The sequence below is a fragment of the Phodopus roborovskii genome, unplaced genomic scaffold (genome assembly GCF_943737965.1).
Source record: "Phodopus roborovskii unplaced genomic scaffold, PHOROB, whole genome shotgun sequence".
Lineage (NCBI taxonomy): Eukaryota > Metazoa > Chordata > Mammalia > Rodentia > Cricetidae > Phodopus > Phodopus roborovskii.
In genome coordinates this window covers 2651275-2661663 of record NW_026125648.1, presented here as the reverse complement: position 1 = coordinate 2661663, position 10389 = coordinate 2651275, and the positions used below count along the sequence as shown (strand labels likewise).

Genomic DNA, 10389 nt, shown 5'->3' with positions numbered 1-10389 from the left:
TGTTTATTTTTTGAGGCAGGATTTCTCTCTATAATTTTGGAGTCTGTCCTGGAACTCGCACTGTAGATCAGGCTGGCCTCGAACTTTTAACTTTTATTTTTGATTCTTTGTGGGTTTCACATCATATATTCTGATCCTGCTTATCTCCCTGTCCTCTGACATCTGCCCTCAAAACATCCTTCCCCCCAAATCAAAACCAAATTTAAAAGAAAAATTAAAGAAAAGAAAACAAAAGGAAAAGCTGAATATTGTGGAAGCTGCCCATTGAGTCACAGTCTACTGATGTAGAATATTTTAAGGTATGTTAACTTTTGTTCATTCCCTGGATGGAACATGTGTTTAATGATTCAAAACTGTGTTTGATTAAATAAGATTCACCCAAGCTCAGGAGGCTGGGTCAGCCTAAGTTTCCTTAGTAGCTTTGAAAGAGTTCACTCAGGCTCCTGGCTCCCGTGTGGTCTAGCGGCTGCTGGTAGCAGTGTAGTTACAATAGATTAAAAGGCAACAACATTTTTTATTTTAAAAAAGAAACATTGGTAGTATGGGGAGCATGAATCCAAGGTTGAAACTTCATTGCATAAATGATTCGAAGGAGACCAGCTAGCTTGGGTTCTGACCCCATCTTTACCCACTGAGCAGCTATGTGTGAACCTAAGCGGTCTCTTTAATGTTCTTGTGCTTCATTTTCTTTTTTTAAAAAAAATGTATTTAACTTTATTTTCTGTGCATTGGTATGAAAGTGTCAGATACCAGGTAGAGAAGGGTTTTTAAGGAGGGGCGAGAAAAATCATGAGGACTTCTTGGGAGACTCGAGCTGAGCTACATGAGCTGCTTGCTATTCAATCTCTCTGGGAAGCAGGTATCTACCTTAACCTTTGAATCTTGAGTACTTAGCAGGACAGAGATTTAAACAAGTTTCCTTAGTAGCTTTGAAAGTGTTGGTGCCTGAAGGAACAGAATTCACTCAGGCTTTGGCTCTTGTGGCCCAGGAGCTGCTGGTAGCAGGGGATTTAACAGTTGCTGAATAGGATAGCAATAGCTTAAAAGGCAACAACTAAACAAACCAAGTTTACCCTTTAGCCTATTCATCTTGTAAGTGTTCATTGGCATTGCTTTGGCTCCTGGCCTCTGGCTTATGCTATTTCACTGATGCTGGGCCCTCACTTGGACTCTTTTCTGAATTTTCTGTTGTCCTGTGTCATGGAGATCCTGATGTTCATAGATTCAGTGGATGTTGGGATGGGCTAACTCATAGTCCTGGTTCTGGGCCTGGGTGGGATATGAATTGACCAGCCTGAAACTTTACCTCATCATCATCACCCAGGTAAGCTCTCCAGCACTGCCTCAACTAGCTCACCCAATGCAGCCTATAGGAAGGTGTGGGGCCAATTTTTCTGCTCTGGGTCCTCAGATCTGGGTTCCCCACCCTCACATCACCAGGGCCAGCTCTACTGTTTTGCTCAGGCAAGGTGCAGGACCCTCTCTTCTGATTGCTGTAGGGGGATGTGTGTGTGTGTGTGTGTGTGTGTGTGTGTGTGTGTGTGTGTGGGTGTGTGTGGGTGTGTGTGGGTGTGTGTGGGTGTGTGTGGGTGTGGGTGTGGGTGTGGGTGGGTGGGTGGGGGGGGTGGGGGGGTGGGGGGTGGGGGTGGGGGTGGGTGGGTGGGGGTGGGGGTGGGTGTGTGTGTGTGTGTGTGTGTGTGTGTGTGTGTGTGATCAGTTCTTCTGCTCTCATGCCCTCAGGCTGGCTGCCTTGTTCCCAAGACAACAGCTCTAGTGTGGTACCCAGGTCAGATGCAGGCCTGCTCTTCTGTGTGCTGCAGCTGGTGATGGATAGCATTCGTTCTCTGCTTCATGATCCCCAGGGACAGCTCTCTTGCCTGCTGTAGGTGGTAATGGGTGAGGGTGAGGGTATCTTTGTCTTACTCATACCACCACACAGCAGAAGAGTAGGTGGGGTCAACTCTCCTCTCATGCTTCGTCCTGACCACAGGGTTGGTTCTAGTATGCTGCCCAGGTGAGGTGCGTACCAGTGGTGAGGGATGGGGCCATCTTTCCCAAATGCAGGGGGATGGGGTTGCAGCAAGGCGGTGAGCTCTCCCCTCATGGGTAGGGCCAGCTTATTTGGTTGTAGTATCCATCTAGGGGCAGGACCAGCCAACCCAGGGCCAGTGAAGGACGGGGCCCATTCAGCACAGCATGGGTCCAGTGACCCTCCCCTGCTGAGCTAACATGGGCCATGGTCATCATCACAGACCTCAACTGCAGAAGGACCATGGACCCAGATATGGCCCTCGGCATCAGCACATCCCCAGGAGCAGCATGGTCTCTGGGCCACCAACATGGTCCCAGGTGGCTGACCGGAACCTGGGCATCCACAGAGTCCACTCCAGACCTCAGTTGCCATGGGCTCACAGACCCAGACATGGGCATAGGCAGTGCCCTGTATTTGGATGTTTCCATATCTCTAGGTGGCAGCACCAACCACCCAGATCAGCATGTGGCCCTGTGTGCGGCACACTGACCAAATTACCTTTTCTATCTTTAATTTCCTTGTGTGTAAGATGAAGTTAAATTTAAGAGGTAAATTAATGATTTCATGGGGGTAAACTTTTAAAACTATTTTTGCTTTTTCATCTCTTTTAGTTCCTTCCAATCACACAATTTGTCAGTGTGTCAGCTACACCTGTTCTATCAAGCACTGTTGTAGTCCATGCTGTAAAATCAAAGACTTGAAGTAAGTTGAAGTTTGCTTTAAACTCTTAAGGCATTAAAGATAAACACTGGGTTCCCAGGCATTAGAATTCCAGGAGACTGGAACTGACAACAAAATATAGCCAGGACTCAGCTTATCCATCTACAGTGGGACAGCACATGGGAAGATACTACAAGCCCCGAATGGATAGAAATGGTTCACGCTAAGAACTGCTTCATCCCTCCTTTTCTCCTTTAGATGTGCCTTTTCTGCTACAATGAGAGTGGGGTAGGTTGGAATGCTCGTAGATTTTGTGCTAGGTGCCCTTCCTAGTCTTAGAGCAGCAATCCATTTTTTCCTACCAGACTCGGATTGTCTAAGTTTCCTTTCAGTTTGGTCCTGTGCTAGTCCATTCAGCTTGATGATCCTTTTCTCTCCATCCATGTCCTCCTCTCTATGCTTCATTTATTCCTAAGATGGTCAAGTCATGGCCTCTCACTGCCCTAGACTTCGGTCCTCACTCATTTGCAGGTTCATTGCCCCCCCCCCATGCGTGCGCAGCCTGGCCACCTGGAGTCCCACCCCTTTGCCATAGATACCAGGTCTGCTGTCCTTTTTTCCTCTCATCCCCAAGGAAGAAACAGCCTTTCCAAACTCGAGTGAGTAAATTAATTTCATTTAATTTTTGTGAACATCTCATTACTTTCAAAACATAGGTACACAAAGAAAAACCTTTTATTCAAACTTCCTGTCTTCTGTCTTATATCCCACTCCACTCTGCCTTCTGTTCCCTGCCTGATAATCTTGTTTGTTGAATGTCCTTCCATACCTTTTAAATTCATACTGAAATGCAAACTGCATAGATATAAAATACAAAGTTAATAACATAGTTCCATATAGCATACATATACTACATATCTAAGAACTTTAAGTGTTTTTATTTTATACAAAACAAAAATGATCCCTTTCATTATACTGTTTTTCTTTTAATACCATTGGCTTCCCATACCACTTTACAGTAAGTACACAAGCTCGTTTTTCCTCTACTTGCATTTAGAGCTTTCTCTGTTATTGCCTTTAATGGCTCAAGTATCTACCAACAAGACTGCCTTTAGAGCATCTGGGTCTTAAGGTGCTTTCCTGAAGGGAGCAATGTTTTCTCTTAGGAAATTTTTACAAAAGTACTGCCTTTATTAAGTGCTTGTCAGATATTTCACCCAAATATCTTTTCCCAAGCATGCTCGCTAAGTGACAAAATAGCCCTTTCTTAACCTTGTATCTCACTTCTTTTCAGAGCCTAGTCCTTGTAGAGAAGTGGCTCTTCATAGCCCCCTTTGTGGAGTCAAATAGCCCTTTCACAGGGGTCACCTAAGACCACTGAAAAACACAGATATTTACATTACAATTCATAGGAGTGTCGAACTTACAGTTATGCAGTAACAACGAAATAATTTTATAGCTAGGGGTCACCACAACATGAAGAACTGTATTAAAGGGTGGCAGCATTAGGAAAGTTGAGAACCACTGTTGTTGAAGTTACCCTCACTCCTCAGCCCTGGCAGTTTGGCTTTACACCACCCTCAGTTTTTTTTAAAGATCCAAAATAAACACCAGACCCAGTGGACATTTTTTCAACCAGCTTCAGCCTTGTCTTTTGACTCCACCTGTTCACATGGCTAAGCACTTCGTTGCCTGATAAGCCAACTCAGGTTGGGTTTTTGCCCTCTAGTGGACATGGGGCACTATGCAAGGCAGTTTTGGTTTTCAAAACTGAAGGGGTAGGGGGAGTGGGTCACACAGTGGGTAGAGGCTAGGGCTCTACAGACTCCTTACAATGCACAGAACTCTTAGCCCACAGCAAAGAGCTATCCAAATTCAGATGTCAAGTGCAATGAGTTTAGGAAACCCTGCAGTAGACTGAGATAAACAAGCCCAAAGAATGTTCAAAGTGTAGGCTGGAAATCTGCAACAGAAGATAACTGTACTGTCACCAACAACAGACAATGCAAAGTCACAGTTCTGCTGTTACAGGTGTCCCATGCCAAAATGGCTTCTTATTCTCCAGGTTCATAGTCTCTAGGAGATTGTCAGCATTCTTCTAGTTGTGGCTCAGTCTGGTCCAGGTACAGTCCTCCTACCTAAAACACATATATAGTTCCTCTCAACACATTTGAAGCAGACTGATCTCCCTCCTGCTTCTTACTGTCCCCCGACTCCCACCATCCTCTGCAGTCCCTTCCCCCACTGAGACAGGGTTCTGTTGTACTTTCCATTTCAGAATACACGAGAGCCTTTAAAATCCACATTCTCCTTCATGTAGCATGCTGCCGAGTTGGAAGGGAGAATCCCACCAGACCACACTGTCTTTGGCTCACATAGACTGGCAAACCCTCTGTGTCCTATCAGAGGCTGACTCACCTTAGACCAGTAGAGATTCCTGTTCAGACCTGTCCATGGTTGTGCCCACTGGGGACCAGGGAGTTCTGTTAAAAGGCTGTACCGTCACAGAAGTCCTTGCTTGCATCTGGTGCTGGCATTCTCCACAATCTCTCGGAGTTCTCATAGGGGTAACAAATCTCTGCCATGTTAATTTGAGTCAAGCATAAACCTGAGGCTAACCCATCCCAGGTTTCATTTGATTGTTTAATTTCTTGTCATATTACTCTCACAGAACTGGCGCCTCCTCGACAGTTCATTCCTGGGAACAACACCTGTTTCTGGTAATAGAATTCCCTCAGAACATAGGCATCCTGCCCCGTTCATTCCTGGAGACTTGGGATAAAGGAATCCTCACTACTTTACTCACTTCTTCAACTCCCCTGCCAATTCCATTACATTTCTTTAACGGTGCTTTGTTTTGAAACTACTTTTCTGAGCCAGGCATGGCAATCCACACCTATAAGCTCAACACTTAGGAAGTGGAGGCAGGAGGATCTGGAGTCAGTCATCCTCAGCTACATCTTAAGTTTGAGGCCACTCTGGGCTACATGAGACCTTGGTTGTTGAAAAATCAAGATATACAAGAAAAATTGCCTGATGACAGAATGATCTAGTTGCTCAGAACAGGAACGAACCTGCTTCTTAGCTTAAAGAAGGGATCTAGGTAAATTGGAACCTTGTGTAATACAACTGCAAAGAGATGAAATCTAGCTGAGTTCTCTGTAGTCAGCTGATCCACTCCTCTGAGTCTCTTCCTATTTGTCAGCTCCTCAGAGTGTCTAGCATCCATCTAAAACTATTTGCAAAGCAGCCAGTTCTGTTCCCTACCTTAGCCAGGGCCAGGGATGGACTGTGACCTCCAGGATCACTGCCTGTGACCCTGGCCCCAACTTCAGTGATCACTGGCTCTTTACCTCAAACTATCCTGACAATTGAATGTTCTCATTATATCTTCCAGCCTGAAAAATCTTTGGCTCAAAATGGATCAAATAACCACTCAGGCTCAGGACTATTTTTAGCTGCTTAGGCCCACTAAACACTAGGGAGTTGGGGGATACACACACACACACACACACACACACACACACACACACACACACGGAGAAGCAGTTTAGGTGTGTCAAATACTAATGATCTGGAATACAAAAAAAAAAAAAAATCATGAAAACTTGTCCCTCCCCACACCGTTTGTACCCATCCCATTTCCCCATTACCATGCAACCCCCGCTCCTATTCTCCAACCTCTGACAATTGATTTCCTAACAGGAATTTTCTGTATCACATTTCTGAAGTCACTGAGGGCTTGCCAGCCACATTCGCCTCCCACAGTGGAAGCAGCTCTCCCGCTGTGAAAAGTTCACAGTTTTACACCAAGGGCAATCCCAGTTCCCCGATCTGCAGAGTGCCACACTGCTCTGCTGCTGGACTCCACTATCTTGGCTGTCTTTGGGGGGTTCTTGGAGGTATACTGTTGGGCCCTCAGTGTCAGACATATTCATATCAGTGGCCATGAAGTAGGGAGGCATCTGTGGTTCTGTGAGGATGCTTGGTGGTGGTGAGGGGGTAGGTGTGACAGGAAAGGGGCTTTCATAGGAGTATGTGAATGGGGCAGGGAGTTGGACAGTGACAGGTTGTGGGGAGGTTGTGGACGTGTGATCTAAGGACACAGAATCAGAACATGTAGGTGTTTCCATAGATTTGTCTTCCCCGTCCCCGTCCTTCACCTCCTCTCCTTTCTTCTCCTCCCCTGCCCCCTCCCCCTCCAAGCCCAAGGGATAGTTTTTCCACTCCACAGCTCCAAACTGATCCAGGATGTTTCCTTCTAGCTGTCCTGTGGCTGCCGTGGCTGTAGCTCCCTCCACCTGCTTCTCCGGTTCAAGCGCTGCTCTATCGCTAGATGTCACCTCTTTATCCCCTCCTACAGTTTTTGTCTCTGCCGTTGCCCCTCCAGCAGTAACAGGGGCTGTAGTCAGTCCTGGCACCTCTCCAACTGGAAAGGCCCTCAGCTCCTGGAGAGAAGTGGGCAGGGTTGAGACAAATTCTGGGAATTGGGTAATGGGCATAGGGTGAGGGTAAGACTGGGTTAGGAGGTAATCTTACTGCATGCAGTAACTTCAGTCTCATCAGGTCCCGCTCTCTCTGCACCTCTGCCAGTTTGGTGTGGGCCAGCTGAAGCTGGAAGGCCGCCTCCTTGCGTTCCATCTCTTGCTGGTCTGTGAGTTTCTTCAGGTCTGATGCCAAGGCATGTGCCGCTGACCGGTGCAGGCAGGCGAAGTCGTGCAGCCATTGCACTCTGCGTCCCTGCAGGTGGCCTTGCCTCCAAGCAAAGCGAACACCCAAGGCGAGGCTGCTCCAGGCACAGGCTTCCTGAGCCTCCTTAGTCATCTCACTATCCTCCAGCAGGAGTCTCAGTTTTTCTTCCACCTCCTCCCAGGACAGGGACACGTTCTCAACGTAGAACTCGGGGCCTTTTGTGTGTTTGGACATTTGCTCATTGATGAACATTAAAACCTTGCCATGCCGGAACCCATTACCGGGATCCTCGGGATTCATGATGACTTCGCTGACACTGCAAGAACAGAAAAATCTGTCGTAGGTCTTTGTTGGCACAACTTTATGCCTTAAGCCTCCCATCAGAACCTTAGCTCTCCCTTCCTCTGTGACCTACTAGCTACCCTTATTGAAAAGGGACTCCGTGGAGCATTGCAATGGTGGTGCACGCCTTTAATCCCAGCACTTGAGAGGCAGAGGCAGGTGGAACTCTTGAGTTTGAGGTGAGCCTGGTCTACAGAGTAAGTTCCAGGCCAGCCAGAGATACACAGAGAAACCCTGTCTCGAAACACCAAAAAAAAAAAAAAAAAATGATTCCTTGGAAGGCTTTATATCTCTCGCGGACACGCCCCACCCCCTCCAACGCACCTCTCCGGCTAGTGGCCAGAGGAGGTACAGTTCCAACACACCTGCCACAAGACCAGCCTGCCAACCAAATGGGACAGAGAACAAGACAAACTCCAGTCCTTGCTCTCAGGTAGACAGCTCCAGACAAAAGGACTGGCAAGAACCAAGTCTCGTTTGGACATCTCGCGAGTTTTGCTCTTGGACCGTTCCAATTTCCAGGACTGGCAGGGGGAGGTTAGGGAGTGCCCCCTGCTTACCAGAAAAAAATAGGAGCCAACTGTTGGTAGGATTGAAATCCTCTTGAAGAGAGAAACAAACACGAGTGAAAACAGACCAAAAAAAAAATCTATACACAAATGAATAAATAAATAATCTAAGTAAGTTTCAAAAGTTGTATCGCCAAGTGTAATAGTTTGTCCCGAGTACGAAAAGCCCGCTCTTTTGTATGGAATGTTCCAGAATGGGAACCACCAAACAGTTTCCCTGATGTAACTGAGGGAAGAGGGTGTAGTCTGGGGGTAGTACCATCCGCCGTAGTTCACTTTGAATTAGTGGTCATTTCTTTGCCCCCAAATGAAGCACCTGTAAGTTCCACCTGCTGCCACTGCTGCTTCAAGCACCATCTCATGTGGCAATTCATAATTGGGTCCCTTTTTCATTTCTTTTGTTCTGAGATTATGCAGGAATCACTGTTATGTCATATCTGATATGTCTGTTAAAATGCTCAGTGAGGGGTACTGGAGAAATGGCACATCGTTAAGAGCACAGGCTACTCTTGCAGAGGTCCTGAGTTCAAGTCCCAATACCCACATGGTGGCTCACAGCCTCTAGCCATAGTTCTGTGGGTCCAGTGCACTCTTTTGGTGTGAAGATGTACATGCAGACAAAACCCCCAAACATGTAAATAAAACTTAAACATGGGAAAATATGCTGAGTAACTTTTTGAGATTTATACCTGAGAAACCAAATCACAGGCTGAGTCCTATTTTGCCATTTATTATATGACTTAACTAAATTTTAGTTTCTTTCTGTGGGCCTATGTTGAGGACCAAATGACAAAAGTATATGTACATTTTGAGGGTATTTTGTATGTTTCTTTTGTTTTCATTTTTTTTCAAGAATTGCTTTGGAGCCTGTCCTGGAACCTGCTCTGTAGATCAGGCCAGCCTCGAACTTACAGAGATCCACCTGCCTTTGCCTACTGAGTGCTGGGATTGAGGGGGTCAGGCACTGATGGCGATTCCATGTGATTTTCTGTTTGTTTTTGCTTTTGAGAAAAACAAAACCAAACAACAAAACTCTACGATGTATAGACCATACTGGCCTCAAATTTACAGAGGTACATCTGTGTCTCCCTCCTAAGTGCAGGGATTAAAGGTGAATGCCACTAGTCCCCACCCTGATTTTGTTTTTGTGAAATGTATAAAGTAAGAATATACACATAATCTGTTTTGTGTATCTCTCTTAATATATTAAAGAGAAGTGAGGTAGGAGAGTGTAAATGTCATACTTTTTTAAAAGTATTGTTTTAGGAAAGATGATCCATTCATTCTGTGGCATGAAGAGCTGTGTCCAGGGATCCATCAGTAATGCTGAAAAGGACGCAGTTATCCACCTCTACTCATATACCCTTGAGCACAACGCTTGTCATCAGTCAGTCAGTTATTCAGGCTTAAACCATAGATTTATTCAGGCTTAAACCATAGATCTTTTTCTCTGTACTTTGCACCAAATCACTGCCATGAATGATGTTCCTTCCAACCTGAATGCAAAAATCCCCTCGAATGGTCTTTGGCTTAAAATCAGCTGGATCGATCACTCCCAGCATCACCCGACCTGTCTTTACCATATTGAGCCCCTCCCAGACCATGGCCACCACAGGCCCTGAGTTCATGTACTTCACCAACCACGGGAAGAAAGGACAGTCTTTCAGGTCAACATGGTGCTGCATCAGGTGTTCCTTAGAAGCTGGAGGAACTTAATGGCCACCAGCTGGGACCCTTCGGCTCAAGGAGCTTGATGATCACGCTGCACAACACGTGGCTTGATAGCAATGAAAATCCACTCGAGGTTGGCCATGGTTCGAAAGTCGGCTGGTTGGCTGGTGTCTGTGATGAGCGATGGGAACCTAAAAGTCATACTTTTAACAGTTATTTCTGGGAGGTGGGCTCAAAGAGGCAGTTAGGGGAAAGATCCTTTCTCCCTCCCTCCTTCCCTCCCTTCCTTCCTCTCTTTGAGACAGGGTTTCTGCAGACCATTTCTTTTTAACTTTAACCACACCCAGCCACCATGGTGGTGTCACAAGCCTTTGCTCCCAGCACTCGGGAGGCAGAGGCAGATGGATCTCTGTGAGTTCAAGG

The 10389-nt window shown here is 46.3% G+C and overlaps 1 protein-coding gene and 1 pseudogene across 1 annotated transcript; both read right to left on the bottom strand.

The window, feature by feature from the left end:
• Positions 1-6423: 6423 nt before the first annotated feature.
• Tex13b (testis expressed 13B) lies at positions 6424-7684 on the bottom strand. Its single transcript, XM_051178026.1, has 2 exons — positions 7232-7684; positions 6424-7140 (listed from the first exon to the last, which is right to left on the bottom strand). Exons 1-2 carry the CDS (start codon positions 7682-7684, stop codon positions 6424-6426), a joined length of 1170 nt encoding a protein of 389 aa, XP_051033983.1.
• A 2030-nt stretch (positions 7685-9714) lies between these two features.
• LOC127217154 (nucleoside diphosphate kinase B-like) lies at positions 9715-10108 on the bottom strand (annotated as a pseudogene).
• Between the last annotated feature and the right edge of the window lie 281 nt (positions 10109-10389).

Coding starts and splice junctions, on each gene's coding strand:
- Tex13b (XM_051178026.1), bottom strand. CDS start 7,684: ATGAATCCCGAGGATCCCGGTAATGGGTTCCGGCATGGCAAGGTTTTA. Junction 7,141..7,231: donor GACTGAAGTTACTGCATGCA/GTAAGATTACCT, acceptor ACTTCTCTCCAG/GAGCTGAGGGCCTTTCCAGT.